Source organism: Trachurus japonicus, chromosome 2 (assembly GCF_045865225.1).
Source record: "Trachurus japonicus isolate A0001 chromosome 2, Traja_1.0".
Taxonomy (NCBI): domain Eukaryota; kingdom Metazoa; phylum Chordata; class Actinopteri; order Carangiformes; family Carangidae; genus Trachurus; species Trachurus japonicus.
This window is the reverse complement of record NC_140908.1, coordinates 4,409,112-4,435,533: the sequence shown is the minus strand read 5'-3', so window position 1 is coordinate 4,435,533 and position 26,422 is coordinate 4,409,112. Positions and strand designations below refer to the sequence as shown.

General features: G+C 43.1%; 1 protein-coding gene and 1 long non-coding RNA gene across 8 annotated transcripts in view; one reads left to right on the top strand and one right to left on the bottom strand.

The window, feature by feature from the left end:
- Nucleotides 1-26,422, top strand: part of mcf2la (mcf.2 cell line derived transforming sequence-like a) — a 47,583-nt gene that overhangs the window by 14,259 nt on the left and 6,902 nt on the right. For all 7 annotated transcript variants that reach the window (XM_085796455.1, XM_085796473.1, XM_085796446.1 and 4 more), the window contains exons 2-26: nucleotides 7,532-7,615; nucleotides 9,673-9,787; nucleotides 12,338-12,428; nucleotides 18,945-19,058; nucleotides 19,289-19,405; nucleotides 19,889-20,038; nucleotides 20,132-20,256; nucleotides 20,811-20,925; nucleotides 21,021-21,140; nucleotides 21,961-22,152; nucleotides 22,248-22,439; nucleotides 22,548-22,701; nucleotides 22,791-22,843; nucleotides 22,931-23,010; nucleotides 23,665-23,731; nucleotides 23,836-23,951; nucleotides 24,047-24,116; nucleotides 24,213-24,305; nucleotides 24,390-24,482; nucleotides 24,845-24,970; nucleotides 25,060-25,281; nucleotides 25,373-25,465; nucleotides 25,562-25,640; nucleotides 26,083-26,158; nucleotides 26,248-26,357. In XM_085796455.1, the coding sequence (XP_085652581.1) occupies nucleotides 7,532-7,615; nucleotides 9,673-9,787; nucleotides 12,338-12,428; nucleotides 18,945-19,058; nucleotides 19,289-19,405; nucleotides 19,889-20,038; nucleotides 20,132-20,256; nucleotides 20,811-20,925; nucleotides 21,021-21,140; nucleotides 21,961-22,152; nucleotides 22,248-22,439; nucleotides 22,548-22,701; nucleotides 22,791-22,843; nucleotides 22,931-23,010; nucleotides 23,665-23,731; nucleotides 23,836-23,951; nucleotides 24,047-24,116; nucleotides 24,213-24,305; nucleotides 24,390-24,482; nucleotides 24,845-24,970; nucleotides 25,060-25,281; nucleotides 25,373-25,465; nucleotides 25,562-25,640; nucleotides 26,083-26,158; nucleotides 26,248-26,357 (2,847 nt within the window). The remainder of the gene's footprint in view (nucleotides 1-7,531; nucleotides 7,616-9,672; nucleotides 9,788-12,337; nucleotides 12,429-18,944; nucleotides 19,059-19,288; nucleotides 19,406-19,888; nucleotides 20,039-20,131; nucleotides 20,257-20,810; nucleotides 20,926-21,020; nucleotides 21,141-21,960; nucleotides 22,153-22,247; nucleotides 22,440-22,547; nucleotides 22,702-22,790; nucleotides 22,844-22,930; nucleotides 23,011-23,664; nucleotides 23,732-23,835; nucleotides 23,952-24,046; nucleotides 24,117-24,212; nucleotides 24,306-24,389; nucleotides 24,483-24,844; nucleotides 24,971-25,059; nucleotides 25,282-25,372; nucleotides 25,466-25,561; nucleotides 25,641-26,082; nucleotides 26,159-26,247; nucleotides 26,358-26,422) is intronic.
- Nucleotides 14,828-17,477, bottom strand: LOC146990641 (uncharacterized). The gene is made up of 3 exons (XR_015037504.1): nucleotides 17,342-17,477; nucleotides 15,162-15,398; nucleotides 14,828-14,855 (listed from the first exon to the last, which is right to left on the bottom strand). It is a non-coding gene; the product is annotated as an uncharacterized LOC146990641 (long non-coding RNA).

Sequence of the window (26,422 nt, the reverse complement as noted above, 5' to 3'; positions counted from 1 at the left end):
ACTGTTTGTTTTCTGTCCTCCTTTCTCTAATGGTGGAGAGGGAGAGGAAGGGAGGAGGACCTGGATTTAAAGCCACAAGGCGACTGTACAAAGGAGATGCCTCACGTGAGAGGGAGTGGGTCTGTTGCACGCATCCGCTTCTATTGCAGGTGGAGGTTTGCAAAAAAAAAAAAACGGTGCAGAGAGGTCAAGTTGGCTACAGCATGTCTTTGAAACACACCTCACCTGTTACAGGCCACATTTTAAACAATGTGAAGACATAACCACTAACTGTCAGCCTTTGAAGTGGAGACTATTATTAGCACTAAAACAAAAGCAAAGGAGTCTTAACGACGCAGAAATGCTCATTACTGCTGCGTAGCCACCAGTTATTTGGACGTTAGCTGACATCAAAGCAGACGACTACAAATCCATCATGTATTTGTTCATGTTAAAGCAATACTGAAGAACCATTTCCCATGAGCGCCAGCGCGCAGCGTCGTAAACATCTTGATCTCCCGGTCGTGTGCAGTTGGATTGGAAATTAACAGAAGAGGCTGTTTGAGGGATGAATAACGATGAGATAATGTGTCTAACTGTGGCTAAACAATATCATATCGATCATATCTTGTTGAAAATAAGAAATGTTTAACTTTGTTTTAGTACCGTATCGCCCCCCCCCCGCTGTATCAGCGACTGACGCACCGGCGAGTTTAGAGATCAATAAAATGTTATATTGGATCATTTCACAGTAAACTCACGTGAATATCACTATTATTTGCAAGAATGTAGGCGTTCGCATCGACTTCGTCTTTTTAACGAATGGGGAAAGGGGGAAGTGACGTGTGCAGAGGTGTCATTCAACCTGTTGTAAGTCGATATGATATAAAGGTTGAAAAGTTCCTTAGTGTTGGTTTAATACTCATTAAGTTGATTTGCCGTCACGCTCCAGGTCTGATATATGGATGTGAGGGAGGCAGAGACGATGCAACGGGGTTGGATTCCTGCGACATCACTAATATTTTAATGTTTGTCTGGTCGCTGCTGATTTTTCTGATCCACTCTAATTCAAGCTTTGTGCACGCTACACACACAGACACACACATTAGGCCACTGTTGGCCGTGTGACCCAGTTGTTGTTGGGCATGGTGTGTGTGTATGGTGTGTGTGTGTGTCCCACAGCAGTGACAGATGGGGCTCTGGTAAACCCTGACTACTGTAATGCCAGATAATAGAGCTTGGATTCCCTCACACAAGCGCACACACAGATACGCACACACAGCTGTAGAGCGGCTGGTAAATCCTTGCTTGCTATATGCAAACACACACACATGGGTGTGTCGGGCCATCTCTCCGCTGGCATTTGATACCAACGCAGCAACTTTTAACCCTCTATACCCCACCCACCCCACCTCCAAAGAGCCTTCAAGTCTACATTCCTGGTCCGTCCTCTCCGTTTGGTGCAGACCGGAGACGCCAGGCATCTGTCTTAGCCTCGGTTGTCTCTCTCTCTCTCTCTGTCTCTTTTCTATTATATTATGAACGGCTTCACTGTTCTGCTCTGTTTCTGATGTTTCATATAAACATAATCAAGTCTCTCTCTCTCTCCTGAACAATTATATAGGCTCCAAAAATTGCCATTTCCTCCGTATCCACAACCAATCGTAAAAGTAGGATTTACATTAATAATCTATGTCATTTTACAGTACATGCCTTTAAAGGCCGTTTTCTCAAAATGAGTTTTTCCTCAGACTCTGAGCTAGAAATCTCCACTTCAGCAGCACTTAGAGACACTCAAACCTCCCAGTTTTATTCCTGTCTATATTCTGAAGGTTTTTACAGAGGGGATTGTTGATATATCATTCACAGCCTGATTTATACAACATTTTACCCATAAAAACGTGGAGAATTTTGATTGTTTTAGGACTGGTGACAGTATTTTCTCATTTACGAGTGATAAAAAGACATATCCAAAATCCTCCTCTGTAAAAACTTCTGACTCTAATATGTCGACAAAATAAAACAAGTAGCTTTATCTATTGTTCAGATTTCTGTTCTGGAAATGTATGCAAATTAGCGCATATTGCATTAGATATAGCCTCATTTACATAGTTAAACATAACATTTGACAAAACTTGTAATACAAAAAATATTTGTCTTAATGTAAGTGATAAACTTGGGACGTTTCATGGTGATATCTGTTTGTTTAGATTTTAGATCTCCTGGTATTAATGGGACCTGTCTCTCTGTGTTTGTGTGTCTGAGTTGTGCGTCCGACAGGGTCATGCTTGTTTTTGTTTGCTTAGTCCCCAGCCGGGCTCCTCTGTGTGTATGTGTGTGTGTTGTAGTGAACATCAGCCAGCTCTGCAGCTTCCTGTGGCTGTGAACTTTGACCGGCCGCCAGCGCTGGCAGCCATTACCCAGCGGAGAACAGCTGGCTGTCGGCTTTGAACCAACAATGTGTGTGTGTGTGTGTGTGTGTGTGTGTGTGTTTTAGCAATGCAAACCTGTAGGAGCACGTCTGCACAACAAAAGGAGGAGGTGTGTGTGTGTGTGTGTGTGTGTCAGTCTTTTGTGTTTCTGTGAGTGAGACGTAGCAGGCGACGTTAGCTGGGTTTGTTAATGCTATGACCGTGTCTAATGGACTGTACCTTAATGGGACTTAATTGGGCTCTTGCCTCTCCGTCACCCCGGACGACTGACGCAACCAGAGTGTGTGTCCTGTTTGACAAATTGAGTTTTTTTACAAATTACATTGTAAAGGAGTGTTAGCTGTAATCTCATCACAATCACACACTTGTGTTCGGCATCATTGTAATCGCTCAATCGCGTTAACTGCAGAGGTGAGATGCTGTTTTGAAAACGCTCCTCATCGTCGTCGAGCCAAGAAAATAATACTTTCAATCACGTGGCGAGACGGACGCTGCAAAAATATCTCAAATACCTGCAGAGTTGGAGATACATAATGATTATTTTCTTGCTATGTCACTGTTTTGCCTATAAAATACAGTGAAAATTCAGCTTTATAATTCCCAATAGATGATGAGGAGGTGAACTTTTAACTGGAAATAATGAGGATAGACCTTTATGATGACTATTATGAAAGCCATTATCCAAAAAAAGAAAAGGAAAACAATGCCACAAATGTTCCTGTCTTTTCTAGGCTTTAGAAATAAAACTAGCAGTCTTAAACACACTGAAATTAAACAACCACTCCTGTTTTTGCTCATCAGAGCACCAGAATATTTCAGGGTTTTGTCCACAGATGTAATGAAATAACACCTCTCTCAAATCCTCAGGTTTTGTACAATACAAAAGGAAATGAGACTCACTTTCCACTTCATCTAACTCACACTTTTCACATTTTCTGTTCTCCTCAGGAATATTTTTCAATCGACCAACCTCAATGGCCAGAGGAGGAATACCAGAACATATAATTCAGTACCAAAGTTAGATTTAATCTTCATATAGGTACTAAATTTTGGTTTTAATAGAACATTTTCAAACCATTTCTCTTCGAATTTCAATAGAAGCTTATTTTTAATGGAGTTAACATTACAACACACGTTATTCCTGTAAATATACAGCACGTCTACCTCCTCGTAAATGTATTTTCATTGAAAAAATGAAATTTCAACTGGTATGAAATGATTGTGGGATCCAAACTGGGAGGAAATGAATTGACAGTCGGCTCTATAGTATATATATATACACTGTATATTCTGCAGGTGTGTGTTTTACAGTTGTGAAGTCTCGTACTTGTCTTGACCCCCCACCCACCCACCACGGAGAAAACACATCCACCGTATCACCTAGCACCAGGCCAACACATTAAATATGTAGGCATGTCCTCTATTTCATCCTATTGAGACACGAGCACCTCTACGCTGCTTTTTTTTTTCCGACTGCCTCATCCCCCCCTCCTCTCCCCTCCTCCTCCTCCTCTCTATCTTTTCACCCCTTTAAATCCAGGGCTTATTCTCCCTCACATACACATACACAGACACACAAACAGGGTTTCAGCTGCATGCGAATCCTTCTCTTCTCGCTGCCTAGTTCAATCCTGTAAAAAGTGGACAACTATCACATGTGTTATTACCATATTAAGCATATTAGGGACGTACGTGAGAGGAGATTTGGCCCTTAAAGTTACTTTACTCTTTACTTTTAATCCAAACAAGCTGATTGAACCACACTGCGGAGTTGACTGGTGGGTTATGTGTCATTTAGCCTCCTCAGCTCGGCCAGAGAGAAAAAACATGAATGAATTGGGGATGTCAGGGGCTTGGGGGGAAGGGCACAAGGAGGCGGGGGACATTCTTTCTAGGCCCCCCATAATCACTATTTGTGTTTTGCTGCATTGCCCCACTTCCAGAGTGTGTGTGTGTGTGTGTGTGTGTGTGTGTGTGTGTGTGGCGGCTATAGTTTAATTTCATTCATTCCACCGAGGACAAAGCGGGGAGTTTTAGACTTAGAGCAGCAGTGAAAAGCAGCGCGACGCCTGAATGTCTGATATATCTGCACCACTCTACCCCTGAAGATCACAAGCCTTAAAGGGATAGTTCAACATTTTTGGCAAATTGGCCCATTGCCATAATCCCTATAGTTTTAGCAGTAGGTTCGTTAGCTTTAATTGTCGGTGCAAGCTATTTTTAGAACGGTGGAGCAGAGCCGCGAGCTGCGCTATGGAGGCTCATGGGATTTCTTGGTTTCCCTCATCAAACTCCTCAAATACACAATCCAACAACTCCACAACGCTGTGGTGGACAAGTTGTGACCTGCACATTCACCACGCTATGAGATAATAACAGAACATTACTAGACGGAGTTGTTTTAGAGGCAATGGGCCAATTTGCCAAAATGTTGAACTATCCCTTTAATGTGCACTGTGTGACTTGCTTTTCCCGCTCATGTACTAACAAACATGTAAATAATATGACATTATAACTTACAAATCACTGAATCACTGAGGGAGTTGCCAACCTGCTCTCTCTCTCTCTACAGTGTGGAAGCTGTTATTTGTACCCACTCTATCATTTGCCTGGCTGTGGGAAAAAAAACAAACAACACACCCACCCACACAAAAACTATTTTGCTCGTCCTATCAGTGCCTGACGCTACTGGCCTGTAGTTAAAACCCACAGCTAAATGCTACATGTGCTTCACTTGGGAAACACACACACACACACGCACAAGGTAAAAGCTTCCATAAAGTAAATTGGAAAATGAAAATGTCATAGATTATAATGCAAAATAAAACAAACCTGGTTACAGGTGTTTTTCTGAGGGGAGCACTGCACATGCCTGGCTCTGCTCCAGAGACGGAGCATTACTGCCCAATGACAGCTGGCCCGCTGAGCCTGCAACACACTCACTCACACACACTTGCGTATCGTATGTGCAGTAAGTTGATGTTAAAATGTGTGTCAGAGGGTTCGGGGCGCTGCGAAGAGACGTCTCTGTCATCATCGTCAGCTCTGGTTTGTGGCGCAGCGGAGGCTAATTACAGCCGCTCTGTTGTTCCTTTGGTTAAATTACAGGCTGGTCGACCAGAGTGGAAGCTGTGTGGTCTGTTCAGGTTTATTAAAGTGAACTACGAGTAGAGTACGCCCACCCTCTTTTCCTTCTTTCCTCCCTCACAGATGACTGATAATACTGTATTTGTATACTGTTTTCAGTCGGCGTGTGATCTGCACAGAGGCTGACCTGCTCCTGAGTCACTGCTGTGACATCTTAATGTAATCCTCTGATATCTCGAGCCATGCCCGGTGACTTACTGGCATTATGACCGCGTGTACGTTCCTGCATGACCGCAGACACATGCACTCTGCGCTACCTATTTATTCATTGCTAAACGTTATCTGAAACATGTTGTGAACAGCTGCCGACACTCTTAACACATGCTGCTCGCTCGCTGCCAAGTGTGGACTACACATGACACATGAGAGCTACAGTATGTGGTTATGAGTCACCGCCGTCTAGCCAGCGGCATGCTGACACACTCTATATAGCATTACTTAGGATCTAAGCTCTTAATCTATCGGGTGTCTTCATCGTATGGAGCTGCTGCAGGTCACAGGATTGGATGTAGTGTCCGCCGTATGTACAGTATGATCGCCTGTATTCATTTAATATGGCTCGGGTTGCTTTTGGTTATTACGCCTGTTCAACCAATCAAACAATCAATCGATCAAAGTCTTGAATGCGAGGGATTAGTGAGAGGAAAGCTGGCGAAACAAGTTGCAAGTCAATCTCTGATGTGACGATGTCGCCTTCAAGTCTCAAATTCAAGTGAAATCTCAAGTCCTTGTTATTGTGAATGAGGTTGAGGTAAATGCAGAGACTGCTTGCTGAAAAACTGCCCCCGACGGGAAAGCGCATCAGCGGTTTTGCATGAATTTACCTCTAAAACAACTCTGTCTGGTAACGTTCTGTTATTATCTCATAGCGTGGTGAATGTGCAGGTCACAACTTGTTGTTGGATTGTGTATTTGATGAGTTTGATGAAGGGAAACCAAGAAATCCCATTAGCCTCCGTAGCGTAGCTCTGAGCAGCTCGCGGCTCTGCTCCGCCATTCTAAAAATAGCTTGCACCGACAATTAAAGGTAGCGAACCTACTCCTAAAACTATAGGGATTACGGCAATGGGCCAATTTGCCAAAATGTTGAATTATCCCTTTAATCAGAATATTGTTTTATTTGGAATAAGGTCAATAGTCCAATTACTGCTGCCCATGTAAGCAGGTTCTGTTTCCGCTCGTGTCTCAGCAGGATTATGCAAAAAGATCAACCAACCGACAGGACGGATCATTTACTATGAATTTGAATATTTTTGACTATCTTCTCTTCGGTTTGCTTCCCAGCGTTGGAGCCTCACAATCACGTCTCTCTCCTTCCCAAAGTGTGAACAGTTTGTTTTACTTTGCGCTGGGATGGTTAATTAATTTACTGCCCTTTCGCTGCCAGTCCCAAACATACTGCAGCTTGGAAACCTTCACTCACACCCGTCGCTCTGCCAGCTTTTGTCTTCGGTGCAGCGATGGCCCCATCATCATCACCACGCACACACACTTAAGACGAAGGAGCCATTAGAAAAATTCTCAGTTTTCATTCACAGATGAACACATGACACAATTAACAGTCGCAGCAACAACAACAGGCTTTTTTTTCTCCACTCCATCTCTTTCTTTCTGTGTCTACATGTCTCAGCGGGCTAAATGAGATTACTGTAATCCAGCTTGACCAGAGAGAAGAGGAAGGAAATCCAAATGCTGTTTACTTCATCCCCTTTCGCTCGCTTTCTCCTCCTCTCTAACACCTCTACTTTCCCTCCTTTTCATCTCCATCTCGTGTTTTTGTAAATTCATTGTATATATACACATAATTCACTGAGTTATATGCATCAGTAATAAACATAACGTGCCAGGACAGTGAGCTACAGCGCTCGATTACAATTTAATTACAGTTTAAGATCTTTTTTGTATGTGAAAAAGGCATTAATCTGACTATTATAACCCTCTTTCTCTTTCTTTCTCTCTGTGTTTGTCTGCAGATGACATCCTGCAGAGGGAGGATGGTCCTCTGTGTGCAGCAGAAATTGGCTCTGAGCTCCAGAAACAGTTTGCCATCCTGCCAGGTTGGTTTAAACAACTCTCTCTCTCTCTCCTGCACGTCATGCCTGTACTACTCATCGCTGCAGCACTTCAAATACAACATAATAGTAATTATAAAATCAAATTTGATATATGCCGTGCATGTAAAATAACAACAACAACAATAAAGAATATCTCTCTCTCTCTCGGGCGTCTACAACTGCAGGAAAACATTTGCTTTTTTCATAAGTAAAGTGCAAGAAGTTTAACAAATGGAATCACATGGAACAATGTAACACGGTTAAATTATTGTGTTAGGGGTAAAGTGGTGAACTTCAGCATGAACCAGTGACGCAGAGAGATGCTGGTTCGTTTCCAAATAGGCAGCGTCATTTAGATTAGACTGAATCTGAGACGTTGGTGCAGGAATACGTTCAAGGAAACTAAAAGCAGATTTTTTTCTCTCTATCCCTAAAGCTTTGTAGATATTTTAAGGAAAGTCTTTGTTTCAGTAATTTTTGGTGTGTCTTTCTTTGTCGCTTCTTTGACAGGAGGAAATGTTGAAATACATGCAACATACAGGTTCCAGAAATAGCTCCGACAGACTTCCAAGTGGCCTCATGTGAAAGAATAGGGAACAGGGAGGGAGGAATATGTTAGTCACAAAGTATAATTGAGGCATGTTGGAGGCCCTGCCCTCTGGTTTGGAGCTCTGAAAGCGCTCACTTCATTAACCTTTAGCCATTTGTTTCATATCTTTAATTTAATTCCTTTCAGACACAGCAAAAGTCTTTTTTTGATGCCTGACATGATCTTTTTTTTGTTTTGTTTTGTTTTTTTTAAATGCAACCTGAGGGATTTTCATGTGTTTTCTCATCTCTACTTGTTGTTATACATTTTGCACTCGAGCCATATTTTTATTACCTATAATTTTGTCATGGTCAAGACAAAAATAACCAGCAGCCACAGCCTAGCACACACCACTACCACCATCATCACATGGTACCTGCTCAAACAAGATCCAAACACATCACTAAAGAGGTGGTTTTACATTATTATAACATACATTTGATAAATATTATTTTATAATTCAAGTATAGAAAAGAGAGAGTCCTGCTCCGAGGCCGGAAAAGTTTCACATTCCCTGACCTAGATACACACACACGAACACACTTAAATACACATGCACAAACCCCCTACTTGCACACAAACATGAATCAAACGGGAGACACACATGCACACGCACACTTTAGGGCCCCTGCGTTGGGTTACCATGACGATAATGCCTGTCCGGTGACGACATGTGAATAATTTATCTCCGTGATGATGTGCTTTGCAACTTGACCCGGCAATGAAAGCGAGAGGAGGCCCAGAGTGTGTGTGCATGTGTGTGTGTGTGTGTGCATGAGCCCCTTTTGATTTAAAAGGAGGTTTTGGAGCCGAGGTTGTTCGTCTAAATTTGTAAAACACACATCTTAACGTTAACGCATTAATTTTGGCGATTCATTTTAAACATTTAACGTCGTTTTGTTAACTTCCCGTGGCGGCTGAGGAGAGAAACTGTGTTCAAAGTTTAAAGAAAGCTGTTAAATTAGTCTTTGAATTGAAATATACTTTCTTTGTGTTTATTCTACATGAATTTGATGATTTAACATAAATAAATATTCGTTATAAGCTTCAGTCTTAAGTGGACAAATTAAATTAATTAATTGATTAATGCAATTAATTACAGAAAATTGTGTGATTAATTAGTACATTTTTTCTTAATTGATTGACAGCCCTAGTTTAAACCAGTTTTCCAATTATGGAGTTTAGAAAAAGTTTTACGTTTTGATCGGGTGAGGAAATATTAAATCTATGAAATAATAGAATAAAAAAAAGCAGAGTCACATCCTCCCCCGTGTTGACTCACTTTAGAAATTAAAATTACAGATACAAATATAGACCACGGCTTTAATCAGATTCACTTCGCTTGACTGTTATTCACTGTTGTATGTGTCATGTGTCTCTCTGTAGTTTCCATCTAAATAAATCGACAGGAAATGGTCCGACACGTCGACTGTGATGTCACTTTGACCTTTTTTTTTCATGTGATCTGCAGGGGGCCGCGGGATGGACGGCAATCCCATCATCGTCTTCCCAGAATTCCCAGCTTTCAGCGAGCTGGAGGAGGAGGAGGTCCAGAACGTCCTCAGCTACCTCACCAGCGTCCCCAGGTAAACACACACACACACACACACACCAACCAGTGGCCAGACAGATTGGAGGCGTTATACCACATGACGCCAGCAGATGTCAGCACAACACCAAAGCTTCCACAAGAAAGGAGCCACAAAGGACGAAAAGGGATGAAAAAATGCTATTTTGCAAAAAGATAATAAAAGAAACAACAGTAAGGTGCATAAAAAAAAATCAGGGACTTAAAACTATTAAGCTGTGGTTGTTATCATTTTTTTTTTTTTAATAAAATAAACATAAACCGCCACAATAAGCCGAGCTCTCTCACTGATGATCGCTCTTGGGTGTGTCCTGGGATTTAAACGCAGGCAGCAGAGTTTATTTTGCTAATTGAATTCAAATTAAATAAAAATCCACACCTCTTTTTCTTTTATCTGTCTCTTTTCCCTCCTCCCTCTCTTTCTTTCACCTCTCCTTTACTACTGAGTGCTGCACACACACACACACACACACACAGACACACACATATATACACTCCAGCATGCACACAGATAATTAGATGTGTATGGATATGCACAGATACCTAAATATATGTGTGTGCGTGTGTCATGGCGGTCTCTCTCTCTGTATTTTTTTTTTTTTCCCACTGCTCATCACCTTTCATACAACCCCAGCCCCCCTCTCCTCCCCCCCTCCCTTTCTCTCCACCAGCCGTTTGCACCCGGCTGCCGATCGGCTGCTGCACTCTGAGCTCTGATTGGCTGCAGGGGGGTGGAACGGCAAGATGCAGAGCTGGGCTTTAATTGGCTGAGGGCGGGTGGGAGTGGGAGTGGGAGGGAGGGAGGAGGAGGCGGGTGGTGGTGGAGGAGCAGAGAGAGAAGCAGGAGCAGCAGGAGCAGGAGGAGGAGGAGGAGGAGGGAGATGCTCTTTAAGGATGTGAACGGTCACCTCTCTCCGTCTGCAAACAGATGATTGTGGATTTGTGCAGGAAACGACACCGACGACAACAGGAGAATGAAAAAATGAGGATTATTTCTGGATAACTGTGGAATTTTTTTAAGGGTTTTTGTCTTTTTTTCGTTTTTTTTCCCGACCTGGATGGATTAGCAGCAGATTTTTTTTTACCGTTTTCCAACCGGCTGCTGCTGCTGCTGCTGCTGCTGCTGCTGCTGCTGCTGCTGCGTTCATGTGGTTTGAATATTTCGCCCACTAGAGAGATGGACTGAGGATTTTGCGGTCGCAGCGTTCACAGGGTAGTGTGTTAGTGTGTGTGTTTTATCAACATGTACTGTATGTATGTGTGTGTGTGTGTGTGTGTGTGTGTGTGTGTGTGTGTGTGTGATGAAGAAAAACTGGCTAATAATGGCACCCAGATGGACCCGCTCAGCAGTATTCATATGTTAGCCACAGAGTGTGTATGTGTGTGTGTGTATGTGTATGCATGTGTGTGTGTGTGTGTGTGTGTGTGGTGTTTAAATCTTCATCCTTTTTGCTTGTGTGTTCAGATGCATGTCAGTTTTTGCTGCATTCACACACACACATTAGTTTAATGAGGATGCTACATATGGAATCAGTGGCAAGGTTTTCACATACACATTTTAATGCAGAGCCAAGGTTGCCATGGTAATCACAAGGGTCTCTCATAATCACCACTGATGACAAATGATGACTACAGCCACACAGGCTGTTAGCGCCGACGTTTGAACCGCTTCCTGCACCAAATATTATTGTTTCTTGTCAATATATTTTTTTAAATATATATTTTTATTTATGTGTGATAACGAGTTGAGGGAATGAAAGCTGCTCTAACTCTATTGATCTACATCTAATCCAAAGAGAAAGACAACACAGCAGCTGCAAACGCTGCAGGAGAGACAAGTGATCTCTGGGAAATGTAGTTCCACTTTTTTTTTTAATGCACTTTTAAAGGGATACTTCACCCAAAATTGATAATTCACCAATCATCTACTCACAGTCATGCCAAAGAAAGGTTTGGAGAACTTTCAGAGTCATCAATCAAAACGCTTTAGGAGTTCCAGGGGCGGTCCGGCTGGCAACGGGTTTTCATATAATGGCGGTGGATAGAGTTCACTTTTGAATGGTCCAAAACACACACTATGAAACATCCAGATACCTCCATACTGCTCGTCTGTACTGACCCAAGTGTCCTGAAGCCGCCACATGGAAAAGTTGTTGGGAAAAAATGAATGTGATCTCTGTTTTTATCCTTGTTGTAGTAGTCACCCTCTCGTTCACCGTTGTAAACGATTGGATGTATGATGTAAACACGGAAGAACATCTGCTACTACAGCAAGGTTAAAAACAGAGATCAAATTAATTTTTTCCGAGCAACTTTTCCATGTGGCGGCTTCAGGACACTTGGGTCAGTACAGACGAGCAGTATGGAGGGATCTGGATGTTTCATAAAGCCTTTTGATGACTCTGAAAGTTCTCCAAACCCTTCCTTGGCATGACGGTGAGTAGATGATTGGTGAATTATCGATTTTGGGGCGAAGTATCCCTTTAAATCCAGATAATAGTGGTTTCCCTGGTGCAATAATAACAGTGTGTGTGTCTCTCTCCTACAGTGTGGCAGCATCAGGAGTGGGTTTCATCCTGGTCATCGACAGACGACTGGACCGATGGGCCGCCGTCAGGGCTACCCTGCTCCGCATCGCAGTAAGAGCCCGCACGCGTGTGTGTGTGTCTGTGGATCAGTTTGTTTGTTTTGCATCATCTGCTGATGAAGAACCTCTGCTGCTGACAAATGGCTGTTTTGGTGTGTGCGTGTTACTCTACATGTGATAACGCCTGTTTAAACATGGGTCTGTGGATCTAGTTGCTGGTGTCAGCTGTGTGTGTGTGTATAATTTGGTTTGTCACTACTTAGAGTAATGGATGTTTGTTAGTTTGTGTGTAGTAGTCGTAGTTCAGACCTCTATTCCTCAGCTGTGTGCAATGAGGACATGTATTTGGCGATTAGACGACTGTACAGTATTTTTTCTTTCTGGGTCTTGGAACGAGGCAGCAGGACGGGAGTTAAAAATAGCACATTATGCAGGAGTGGGTGGTGGAAGTCTCACAACATGTGAACGTAGCGTGTCGCGCAATGACACACAGTCCTGTTGCAGAGAAATACAAAGTCTAAGCGGTGTGAGCTTTGCATCAGCATGACATTAGCCCAGTAGCCTACTTCTAGTACGGTATACAACTTGGTAACTCGTCTTAAAGATGATAAACTGAAGAAGAGGTAGAGGAGTGAGGAACAGAAACAGGAAGAGACGATAAAGAAGGCGACGTTATCTGATATCTGTGCGTCTATTCATATTAACATGACACTGAAATAAAAGGTTAAGTGCTTTAAAAAGTTTTCATGATTATTTATCCCATGAAAATGACACTGTCCTGTTGCACTTTGGTTTTCCATGACTTCATTCATCAGATATTCAGGGTTCCTACACATTTGAAATTTCAAAATTCCCAAATTTCCAGACTTCTCCTTTTAATAAATTTAAATAATTTGTGACATTTGAGTAGATAGATGTGTATCATGCAAAATAAAATATGCAATTGTGTAGGAACCCTGGATATTTGGCGTTCTCTCCTATAAAAGCATTTGTTTTTTTGCATTGGCTTCCTCCTCCTCCTCCGCTTGTGAATCATGATGAACCCGGCTCTGCCAACATGTGGCCGAAGCTTCACCACAGCTGTTGATAAGATGCTCGTCCCCGTGTTACACCGTTAAGCGTGTTTAATATATGCAGATGTATGCTAATGTATGCTAATTGGACACTGATTACAATGACGCCTAATGGTTTTTCCATGGTATTTCTAAGAAACTATCCCCACTGTGGCAATAATTTAACCTGAGCAAGCACAAACATCTGCACACTCGCACACAAGACGCTGCCTCCACAGTCACAATGAACCATCCGGGGTCTGTTATCTTTCACCAGTGCACCTGCTTAGTCCATGTCCTTGAAGGGGACGTTGATGGACTGTGGGGTTTTACTGATAACAGGGAGCCGAGGGAGCCGGTGCCTCTCTGATTTAATTGGTGTTGGGTTCATGCGAGTAAGTGAGTGTGAGCGAAAACAAGCAAAGATACACGAAAATGTAGTTAAACAATGGTAAATAATGGATGGAGAGGCTTTTTTCACACTTAGCTTAGCATAATGAATGGAAACCAGGGGAAACTGTTAGCCTGGCTTTGTCCAAATGTATAAAAATCCACTAAAGGCGCAGAAAATAATCATTTCAATCTCGATGCATCTTTGAATTTGATTCGATGCAGTTATGTCACATAATCGATATTCAAATTCAAATAATCCATTCAAGTTTAATGATGTTGTTCGCATACAGAGATGGTGATTTATTCTATTTTAAAGCACAATGCCAAGTTTTACGTTTTGTTTTTGAGAAATTAACAAGCACACCTTGAAGTGGGGCTCGGCCTTTTCTTTTTCTTTGTGTGTTCAGACTCCAATGAAGCTGCGCTGTATTCTGGAAATGCATTTAATTTTATGTAGATAAAAAGTTATCATATACTGTATATCTAACTATTTACGGTATGTTAATTAATGAAAAAGCTGCGTGTGTGATGCATTGAAACGCATCGAGACGTTTCGTATAATGGAATCGAACTGAATCGTGCGGCCAGTGAAGATGCACACCACTGAAATCCACCCAGTGTTTTAAATATTTTTTTTACTTAATTAAGCTTTAAAGTTACGAGTGAATTTCAGTATTAATTTCAGTATCTGTTAGCTCAGGTAGTAAATATGAAATGCTTCCCTTATATTCTTTTGTTTTTACCTTCACTGTCAATTACAAGACAAAAAACAGAGGAAAGATACTGTAAAAAGAAGATTCTCCACTCCTCCCCTTACCTCTTCTGCTGATCACATCACTCTTCCTCTTCCTCCTCTTCCTCTTCCTCTTGGTCCTTCCATCGTCTGCTCCTCTTTTGTGTCTCGTCTCTCTCTCTCTGCCCCCGTGAAGTCGTCCTCTGGCTCAGTTTCCATGCTGCACTCTGAAAAAGTGACAGAAACAACGTGGGGAAATAGTGTAATATGTGTTTTTGTTTCCTCACATTTTAATTCCAGTCTGAAATCACAGTGAAAACAAATAAAAGCAGACAAGAGAGAGAAACTGGGGGTAAAAGAGTGGAACAGTGTGTGCATCCACAGACGCTGTCTCTCTGTGTATAACAGCTGATTCAGGTGAGGGAAGCCTCTCAGATCCAGACTTAACTTATCAAACATGGCTTCTTATTTTGTCTGTGACAAGCCTCTTATATTTTCATGAAATTCACAAAGACACGACGGGTGTTACGGCGTCAAATCCTTTTCATGTTTCATGTAAGGGTAGAGCTGAATACATAAAGGCAGAGAGCGTGGATTATAACTTAACCTGGAGGCATGAAGAGCAGGTGGCGAGAGGGGGAGTGTCTCCGTCGCTCTCCTTTCCCTTTCGGTCGCCTCACTCACTTCAATCCCCCGCGGCACCGTCAGTGTCCTTGTGCAACGCCTCGCTTTGTCCACCCGGCCAATGGCACGCAGTCTTACTGGAGAAACGAAGGTCGTTCGTCTTCCCGTGAGATGTTCAAGTCTGTTCAAGGTCGCCCGCTGCCATTTGTTGGCTCCTCGCCTGAGAGAGAGAGAGAAAAAAAAAGAAAGAAAAGCAGTGGACAGCATTGTGATGTAAAGCCATGGGATGCATTCACACGACGGCCATGTTTGTTGCTTGTATACAGTGGCGTTAAAACCAAAACAAGGTTGAACTCTGACCATGAGCAGACAGCCACCATGAACCAAGCAACAAATGCTGCTCACATAACATACTGCGGCTTCTCTGCACTAATAAAATGAATGACATTAAGCCCTTTAGATGATGTGTTTACAGTGCTTCCCCACAAATTTAATTGCTGCATTCTTTTGAATTTATGGACTTGAAAAACGAAAGCAACAGTTTCTTTTTCTGTTCGCTCCAAAATCTCGCTGTGGATCCATCGCTTTAAAAAATGTGAATTTAACGAGGGTAAACCAGGCGAATCCACTCAGATCACGATGGGACACCTTCGTCTCATCTTTTGTGATTTAGGGTCATAAATATGCAGTCAGTCGAGCATGCTGCAGGAACGTTGCTGCAGGGGCGACGACACAGACGGCTCTGTCACCTGGTGCAATAAAAAAAAAAGGCTTGATTTTTTCATTTGTTTTGTGCAAATGATTTTTTAGCAGCTGGAAAAAGAAAATCTGACTCTGTTGAGATGCAAAACCTCATCTCTTCTTTGTCATAATTGGGACACTTTGTAGTTTGTGCATGTGATTTAATATGGTGGCTATCCAGCTCCCATGAGGACAATGCGGATGTCATTAGAGGACAAGACTGGAGTACCTTTCTCCTCCCTCCATCCTCGAATATAAATCAGCCTGGTCAACAGAAAATGATATTCTAATCCTTATCATTTATTAATGCCTGCTTTTTCATCTCTGAAGTGTGTGTGTGTGCACAGGAGCATCTGTCAGGGGGATGTACCAAGCAGCATGTGTATTGTCATGTTAATGCAAGGCTACAAATTAAAGCAAGACCTCTCAGTGTTTATTGAATGTAATGGGTTCCAATTACACGTGTATAGTTTGTATGAAGATGATAATGATTATGATGTTTTTTTTATTTACTGTTTTTATTGCATCTTTATTCTTTTCTTACAGTTTAATAATATGTGCACATGCAACTTGCTTTAATTAGAGCAGTGAAGCAGGAATACGCTGTAAAGTGTGGAGTCGTATTTAAAATAGGGAGGAAGCAGGGGCAGAATAAAAACGGTGCAGTTTTCAACAACCCGGCTGTTTTTCATCAGAATCACAGCAGGAACATGAGTGTGTCTGTGTGTGTGTGTGTGTGTGTGTGTGTGTGTGTGTGTGTGTGTGTGTGTGTGTGTGTGTGCCGAAAATACATGATTGAAAGGGCAAAGCGGAGCTGCAGCACCGTCAATACTTTTAGCGCACTCCTCCTCGCAGACGGGCATCAGCCACTCTGCTTCTCTAATGCTCTCTCTCTTAATTTGCACACACACATGCACATGCACACACACACACACACACACACACACACACACACACGCACGCACACACGCAGTCTCTCTGTAACATTGCTCCTTCTCATTTCATCATGCTCTCACTCTCTCTCTCTCTCTGTCTCTCTCTCTCCGTCCTCTTTCTCCATCTCTCCCCATGTGTTATCCAGGGAGAATGGTGGTTTCCATGGCAACTTCATGCAGGCATTTCATGACTATGATGTATGCGTGTGTGTGTCGGTGAGAGTGCAGGTCTCCTTGTAAGACTAAATTACAGCCATGTCCATTATTCTATCATGGATGGATGTTTTTTTTTATTTTTTATGGGATGTTCTCTGTGATTGTGATGAATATTAGCAGCATGATGATGCATGAAGTCGTTGGTTGACACCATTTTGTATTGTGGACACCGATTTCTCTGTTGTTTCCTCACACACAGGCAGATATTTGTTGATATTTATATATTTAAAATGTAATTAGTATCGTAAAACGTCCCTAAAATCCAACACACCTCTTTTACAGTGTAATATAATTAGGTCAGGCTTTCGCTGTAATCGCTGGTGAACTGGTTGTCAGCATGAGCAGCATTAGCATCAGCATGGCTCACTAGACACAGTTACCGCTCAGAAGATCCAGGAAACAGCCACACGCTCTAAACCAAGAGGATAAAAAAATTTATAAAAAATAAAATAAAAATCTCTGCCCTCGTTTTCTTCAAACGTCTCAAATGTTTTCACTCTTTTCCGTCATGTCTCTACTCAGACTTTATTTATGGCTCCGCTGAAGATTTCATGAGCTTGTCACACATCTCCAAGCTTGCCTCTGGCCCCCACGAGTGTGTGTGCATGTCACCCTGCATCGATTTATGATGCCTAACCGGGTGGAGCAATTCACCCGGGGTTTTAGCCGACGCCATGACCAATATAGGCTTTCAGATGAGTGGTCTCCTGGGCTGTTTGTCTGTGTAAAAGGCAATTCCACGCTTTTAAACCGTTAGCGGGGAGGTGGATAAACAAAAACCCACGGCACGGGCCGACTAATAAAATCACCTTGCAGTCACAGCTCTTTAGATGGAAAGCACAGCTGGGGGAATGAAAGAAAGATATACTGTAGTGCAATGAAATCTCGAAAAATGAAATCCTAGAAAAGGACGGTTCAGGATTTCAGCAGAGCGACGCTGGTCACAGAGACTCAGGCTTTAGGAGTGCAGCATTAAAAAGGAACTATTCAAGATTTTGAATTGTGATGGTTAAATGACTTGTTCCAGGGAGAATGGAGGCTCTCTGCCTTCCACCTAGCGTCTCTTGGCTGAAAACCAACCTTGTAAGATCAGAGCCTCCGACCCGGTGTCCCAGCTCTCGTCTTGTCGCCGGCACCCTCTCTTGTTTATGACAGATAAGACTACACAAATATGCACATGGTAACTTGGTATATAATACATAACGTTAACCATCACTCCTTCTCATCGGCTTCGTTGCAAAACGGCGAAAAAAGCGACCAGACTTGCATATTAACTTCCCCTTTAAACCAACACTTTCCCATCGTAGGCTCAAAGTGTTGAGAACAGAACCTTTAAAGAGGAGCTATGTCTGGTGTCCGGTCGCTTTTCCGCTGTTTTGCTAACCCTCATCCCGGCCATGTGCATTTGTTTACAACGAAGTCAGTGGATAACGTTATTTAACATATACCATGTTACAATGTGTATATGGAAGGCAGAGAGCCTCCATTCTCCCTGGAACAAGTTACAACCCATTTATTAAAGCAATTACGCCAAAGCTGTTAAATTAAGGTAAAAATGTAGCAGAGTTAAGCTGCAAATCCTGTATACCTCCTCTTTAAAACCGCAACATATGAATTCAAGACAAAAAGTTTACTGTGAACTATTTATATTCAAAAGATGCTCATAAATGTATGTACGAGGAGCAGCTCTCAACATGCTTCCTGTCTTCTGAGTTGAACTTTCGCTCCAGCAATTTGAGTGTGTAATGGATGTGAAGTGTTATTTGTCAGTTTGGTTGGTTCGTTGTATGTGTAAATATGTCTATGACTATTTCCACACCTGATTTCCTGCCTCCACCTGGTGACCTGGTCCTCTCCTCTCCTCCCCTCCTCAGGGCTCGTTTCCAGGGAACTTGCACTTGGTTCTGGTTTTGCGTCCCACTACTTTGTTCCAGCGGACTCTGTCAGACTTCCTGTTCAAGTACAACAGGGATGAGTTCAAAATGAAGGTGCCAGTATGACCTGTACTCTGCATGTGTTTGCATGTGTCCATATACTAAGTCTCATCCTACATAATGCATGCGTTCCTGTGAGACTCACTGAATTCATTATTTAGATCACTGTAAGTCACTGTAGAGCTTTTAATAGCCCAGACTGACAACAAACTAGAATCATATATAATATAAAATCCATATATTCACTTCATATAATGTCAATATAACTGTTTTTTGTTCATCAGGTGGTGATGCTGAGTTCGGTGACGGAGCTCCATGCTTATATTGACCCAGGACAACTGACCACAGAGCTGGGAGGCACACAGGAGTACTGCCATGACAGCTGGATCTCACACCGCACTGTATGTACAGCAGCACATATATACAGTATACATATACACTTTTATTTTGAAATGTCTGTGAAAGTGAATGGAAGAGTGAAGAAAAAGAGCTAAACTCTGTGTTTTAGTTTCAGCTACCATTACCTTAGTTTGTACCCTATATAGGAATAAACCTCCTAAAGTGTCTCAACCCGCTGGGCAGCGTTCGGTTTATTAAGAAACAACGTCAACAAGGTTATTACAACCCAAAATCTCCTCTCCTTCAGTGCTCACGTTCTCACTGCAATTCATTCATGCATTGGAGAAGTGTTCTTTACCACAATGGTACCTTATTTTGTACATTTAATCAGTTTGTTTCCATGTTTATTCCTCTCTCTCATTCTTTAAAGATGAGCAGTCTATGGCTCTAACTTGTGAAATAATCTCTTAAATGCTTAGAAATTATATATAGGATAGGATTATAGGATAGGTGCTGTATTTACCCATAAATCCCTCCACACACAGGCAATCGAGGCCTTTGCGCTCATGGTGAAGACCACGGCTCAGACTCTGCAGGCGTTCGGCACGGAGCTGGCGGAGACGGAGTTGCCCAACGACGCCGAGGCCACCATCAACCTGCTGCACACGCACTCACTGAAGAAGGATAACATGAAGGTGAGAGACGCTTTTATGTCCTTTTCCATACACATGTGACCCGACCCTGCGGACACGCGTGTTTACCTCCATACGATCTGTCCGACTTCACAGGAGGACCTACAGGTGGCGCTGTCTCAGGGTGGACGCCTGTTGGACTGCATCAACGAGCCTCTGCAGACGGACCCTGAATACAACATGACCCACGATGAACTGGACAACCTAGCGACCGTACAGAGGTATAGATACATACATACTGGGAATCTTTTACTATCTCACGATTAGATTCGATTCAGATTTTTGGGGCTACGATTCAATTCAAAATCGATTTTTGATTCAAAACGATTTGATTCCTAATGATTTCTGCTTCAGTCTATCGGTGTGTAAAGGATCCTCATGATCTACTCCAGTCTGCTTTGCAAGACAGAATGACTAAAGTGTCTTTATCACATTTATTGAGTTTTAAACATTTATCCATGCTTAGATGGAATTGTTGAAACTGTTGCATAAAAGCAAATATCACATATTAAAGAGTGCCTCTTTATTAAAAAAATAATAGTGCAGTTAAACATGCTGCCTTTTAAATTCTAAGGAAATGGAGGCTGACAGCCAGCAGATTTGTTTCATTTTTTAAAATCGATTTTGGGACATTTTATATCGATTCTGAATCGTATTAAATGAGAATTGCGATTCTTATGTGAATCGATTTTTTGGCACACCCCTAATAAACAGATGGATAAAGAAGAGGTTGTCTTCATCATTGAATCTTCCCTCCTTCCTTCCTTCCTCTCAGGCTCCTGGGTCAGCTCGATGAGACAGAGACGGCGTTCGACGACTTCTGGGAGCGTCACCGCACGAAGCTGGAGCAGTGTTTGCAGCTGCGACATTTTGAAAACCACTTCCGTGAAGTGAGTCAAGGGACAGTAGTTGCGCCAGCTCCGCTTCACAACGAGGACTGAAGGATGAAGGTTAACTTTGTGTGTGTATGTTTTTTTTTTTCTAGGTGCGTGCCCAGCTTGATGTGACATCGGAGAGGCTGTCGGGTTTCTCTGAGGTCAGCGTTAGCCCCGCCCACGCCGAGCACGTCCTCAGAGAGCTCAGCAGCCATGAGGACAAGGCCTGTGTAAGACACAAACACACACACACACACACACAGCCCTGATTCATCCTGGAGCTCACGTGGCACCGAACACACACGCTTTCACCTTTCGCTGCATCCCTGAAGCCATATGGCTAATGACATAATCAATGTTATGTGCTGCCCCTCCCCCACACAGAGACATGAATGGACGCTGATGTTGGAGAGTGGAGGGTGACTGATTTATATAATGTAGCTGTCCCACTCCGTCCAGCATTAACTAATGAACCCTCTACTACACAGGTTGATTGATTGATCGATGTTGCCAACCTGCAAATCCTGCATATTAAAGGAATAGTTCAACATTTTGGAAAATTGGCCATAATCCCTATAGTCAATAGCAGTAGGTTCGTTACCTTTAATTGACGGTGCAAGCTGTTCATCAAATACACAATCCAACAACTCCAAAACTGCAAGTCTGCTTGCTGAAAAACTGCCCCCGACGGGAACGCGCATTAGCGGTTTTGCATGAATTTACCTCTAAAACAACTCTGTCTGGTAACGTTGTGTTATTATCTCATAGCGTGGTGAATGTGCAGGTCACAACTTGTCCACCAGAGCGTTTTGGAGTTGTTGGATTGTGTATTTGATGAGTTTGATGAGGGAAACCAAGAAATCCCATGAGCCTCTGTAGCGTAGCTCTGAGCAGCTCACGACTCTGCTCCGCCATTCTAAAAATAGCTTACACCGACAAATAAAGGTAACGAACCTACTCCTAAAACTATAGGGATTATGGCAATGGGCCGATCTGCCAAAATGTTGAACTATCCCTTTAACAACAGACATCTCTGATGTGTTTCAACAGGATGTGCTAGACCGTGCCTTGTCCCTGGCCTGTGAAGGCGACATGCTGATTGAAAACTCACACTACGCCGAGGACTCCATCAGGCCGAAGTGCAGCGAGCTGAGAGTCGTGTGCGAGGAGATCAGCTCCGTTCTGAGGAGCAAGAAGAGCCTCCTGCTCAGGGCGATGGAGCTGCACCACGCTCTGGAGAAGGTAGGAGTTAGTGAGCATGCGTCCAGTCCTCTTTCACTAGAAACAATCAGAATATAAATCAACCAATGAAAAAAAAAAAAAACCTTTCCCTCCAGGCGTCGCGGTGGTGTGAGGACGGCATCTTCCTGTTGGCCAGCCAGCCCGTGGACCGCTGTCAGTCTCAGGACGGAGCCGAAGCAGCTCTGCAGGAACTGGAGCGATACCTGGACACGGCGGCGCTGCACACCCTCACCGACCGCGGCGCCATCTGCTGCCAGTACGAGGCGGTGCTCACCACTCAGCTCAGGGTGAGTAGGAGGTCGCTTCTTGAACACACACACGTGTTTTGAGTATAATAAGCGTGGACGTATATGCTGCAGTACAGTAAGTCTCTGCTTGTGTTTGGTCTCCATCAGGACCAGGTGGAGAGAGTTTTCCAGAAGCAGAGCTCCGTCCAGGAGATGTTCGAGAAGAGACGCATCAGCTTGAAGAAACTCGCCGCCAAACAGACCCGACCGGTCCAGCCGGTGGCTCCGAGACCTGAAGTGAAGTCTCCACAGTCGTCCCCCAGTAAGCCTGGATTGGTGGATTAAAAGAGATATAAAGAAATAGCATAGTTAGTGACAGAAGGGAATGAATGCACTGTTTTTACCCCTCAGATCAACAGAGGAAAGAGAGGAGATACTCGGCAGATAACGCCATCTGCAAGAAGGTAAATGCTTGAAAGAATGAATTTTGCTTGTTTGATTTGATCTTAAAAAGAGATAAGAGACGTTAAGTACATGTCAAATATGTCCAGGTGGAGTCTCCGGTTCATAACGGCGGCACCAGACACGCTTCTCTCTCAGAAGAAGAAGAAAACCTGGCAGTGCTTCGACGGTAAGAGGGTTAAAGATCTTCCTCAGAGTCATAAGATGTGTTTCCATTACCCCTGGGAATGCGTAAAAGCCAAATATCGCAATTAAAAGCTGGTAATGGAAACACTTTTTTCACATTTACATGTCACTCCAGGTCTGATCAGATATGATCCCGTTTTTGAGTAGGCTTTAACTTTTTTTTTTTACACTAATTTCCAACAATTTTATTTAAATTAACCCCCTTTGCACCGGTTCTACTTTAAATCTACTGTCAGCTATTTAATGCTTTCTTTTTCTAGTTTTTTTTCTGTTTCCCTTCACTCTCCCTCTCTCTCCCGTCTGTTTTGAGTCGACCCGTCCCGTGTACCGTTTTCACGGGTTATTAAAGTTATAAAACTTTGGCGTGTGAGGTCCAATCATTCAACTCAGTCTGATAACTCCTTCTGTTCCAGTCGCGAGACTAGACTTTACGAGAATTACGGCTCATTCACAAAACACTTTTCAATGGAAACACCTGCAAATAGCAATTGTACTTTTTTTAAATTGTAGAAATATCGCTTTTATTTTGCTATAGTCAGTTGATTTTAACAGTATAAGGGTCTCAATGTAGAGTTAATACGCTGTACTTTGATGAACTGAATGCTTAGTTTATATTTGGCTTATGTGTGTTTTCCAGTCATGTGATGAACGAGCTGCTGGAGACAGAGAGAGCGTATGTGGAGGAGCTGCTGTGTGTGCTGGAGGTGAGTCTGGTCACCACATCTGTAATATAACTCACACATGTGCATTTCCCTCCAAGACTAAAGGTTGTGTTGTTTGTGTGTGTGATGTTCAACTCCAACTCCAGGGCTATGCGGCAGAGATGGACAACCCCGCCATGGCCCACCTCATCCCCAGCACCCTGGTCAGCAAGAAGGACGTCCTGTTTGGAAACATGTCGGAAATCTACCAGTTTCACAAGAGGTTTGGCTCCGGTCGTCGCTGTTCGTCATCGTCGTCACGTGTTCTGGTTGTTGTGCTTTCAATTATATAAATATCTGCATATTGTTTGTCTCCAGGACGTTTCTAAAGGAGCTGGAAGCGTACACCGACTGCCCAGAACTGGTGGGCCGCTGCTTTTTAGAACGGGTAAGCAGACAATCTACGTACTATACATTACCTCATTGTTGTAGTGACAATTTCATTTTGATAATCCTGCCCACTGTTATTCTCTGTGTGCTGTAGATGAAGGACCTGCAGATCTACGAGGCTTACTGCCAGAATAAACCTCGCTCTGAGAGCTTGTGGAGACAGTGCTCCGACTGTGCCTTCTTCCAGGTCGGCGGCCACCTTTCTCCTGCCACCTCAACTCTACAATAACAATAATAATATTTACTTAACAACATCTGCTCTGTGCCTCAGGAGTGCCAGAAGAAGCTGGAACATAAACTTGGTTTGGACTCCTACCTCCTTAAACCTGTCCAGAGAATCACCAAGTACCAGCTACTGCTAAAGGTAAGGTGACCTCACCTCACCTGAGCCTCTCTCTATCTACAGATGTGTGTGTGTTTTAAAGTAAGATGGGGAACTCTTCCTACAATCTATTTGGGCAATATTGCACCACATTTACTGGTGCGAGACAAATATCTTTTAAAAATATTATTGAGAAAGCGGTAACCTGAAAATGGTCACAAAAAGGCCACGCCTCCAACTGGATTGATATTGTGACTAATATTCAAAATATGGAAAAGATGACTTTTTCGCTAAGTCTACGGATGGATAAGTATTTGCAATACTGGGAAAAGTGGATTGTGTTTGTGACCGGACGCAATGCTGGGGACAAAACATTGTTTTCTCCACTTGTCCTATGTTTGCAGGAGTTGTTGAAGTACAGTAGAGGCTGCGACGGCTGTGGTGACCTACAGGAAGCCCTCTCCTCGATCCTGGGCATCCTGAAAGCTGTTAACGACTCAATGCACCTCATCGCCATCACAGGTTACGAGGTCAGAGGCATTACATGCACATTCATATTAAAAAAACTATCAAATCAAAGCCTTGTTTACATCCCAAACTTTAAATCCCCTCCTCTCAGGGGAACCTGTCAGAGCTGGGTCGTCTGCTGATGCAAGGCTCCTTCAGCGTGTGGACGGAGCATAAAAAAGGTCACGCCAAGGTCAAAGACCTGGCCCGGTTCAAGCCGATGCAGAGGCACCTGTTCCTGCACGAGAAGGCCCTGCTCTTCTGCAAGAGGAGAGAGGAGAACGGCGAGGGCTACGAGAAGGCTCCGTCGTACAGCTTCAAACACTCACTCAGTGTAAGAACACGATATTCAGAATTGAAAAGTTGAGACAGAAAGTTTAAAGATGCTTCATCTCATCATCTCTCTCACTGTCTTTCCCTCTCAGATGAGCGCAGTGGGAATCACAGAGAACGCCAAAGGAGACAACAAGAAGTTTGAGATCTGGTGCAACTCCAGAGAAGAGGTTTTTATAGTCCAGGTGAAGTCCCCGATTCCCACGATACGGATCATTACAGACTAGAAAACTCATCTCTGCTTATTGTTGATGATAATTGTCTCTTTATATCTGATCCAGGCTCCAACACCTGAGATTAAAACGGCGTGGGTGAATGAGATCCGAAAAGTCCTGACCCAACAGCTCAAAGCCTGCAGGGGTAAATGCACACACTAACACACACTAACACACACACATTTACATACAGTAGCCACACAGACAACTAAACCAGAGGTGTACAGTATAAAGTACTTGAAAACAAGTAAAAGTAGAAATACCGTAACTGAAAATGACTTTCATAAAAGTTAAAGTCGCCCATAAGAAAATCTCTTGAGTAAAAAGTCTTAAAGTAGCTCACATTAAATAAACTCAAGTATCCAAAGTACAAGTAAAGAAGTATTTTTTAGTACGCATAAAAAGAAGCAAAGTAACCAAAAATAGTTCTCCCCTTGTTCTCTTCATTTCACTTTCATCATCAACACTCGAACACACCCATTCCAGATTATCCTTTGATGATTAATTATATTTCTATTTTGATTTGATTTTTTTTAACTTTTAAATGTATAGTAAAAGTAAACGTCCTAAACTATGGTCTGTTTCAGATGCCAGCCAGCAGAAGAGCCTGGACTCGGCCTCCCTGAGTCCCACCAGCAACAACAACTCCTCCGTCTCTCTCAGGTCTGCATCCACAACACGCCTGGCTGTGTTCGACCTTTATCTACCGGTACTAGTGCACGCTAATGTTTCCTTCTTCTCGTCTTGTCCAGTCCTTTCCGTAGCAGTGGTCAAAAGAGCCAGAAAAAGCAAGATGAGAAGAAGGCGGAGCCGAGCCCGACCCCCGACACCAACTCCTCCTCCTCCTCGCCCAAACACAAAGGTGAGAGTTTAAACTAAACGCAGTGGAGAGTTTAACCTCTAGTTCCTCTTCACTGATCTGACTCC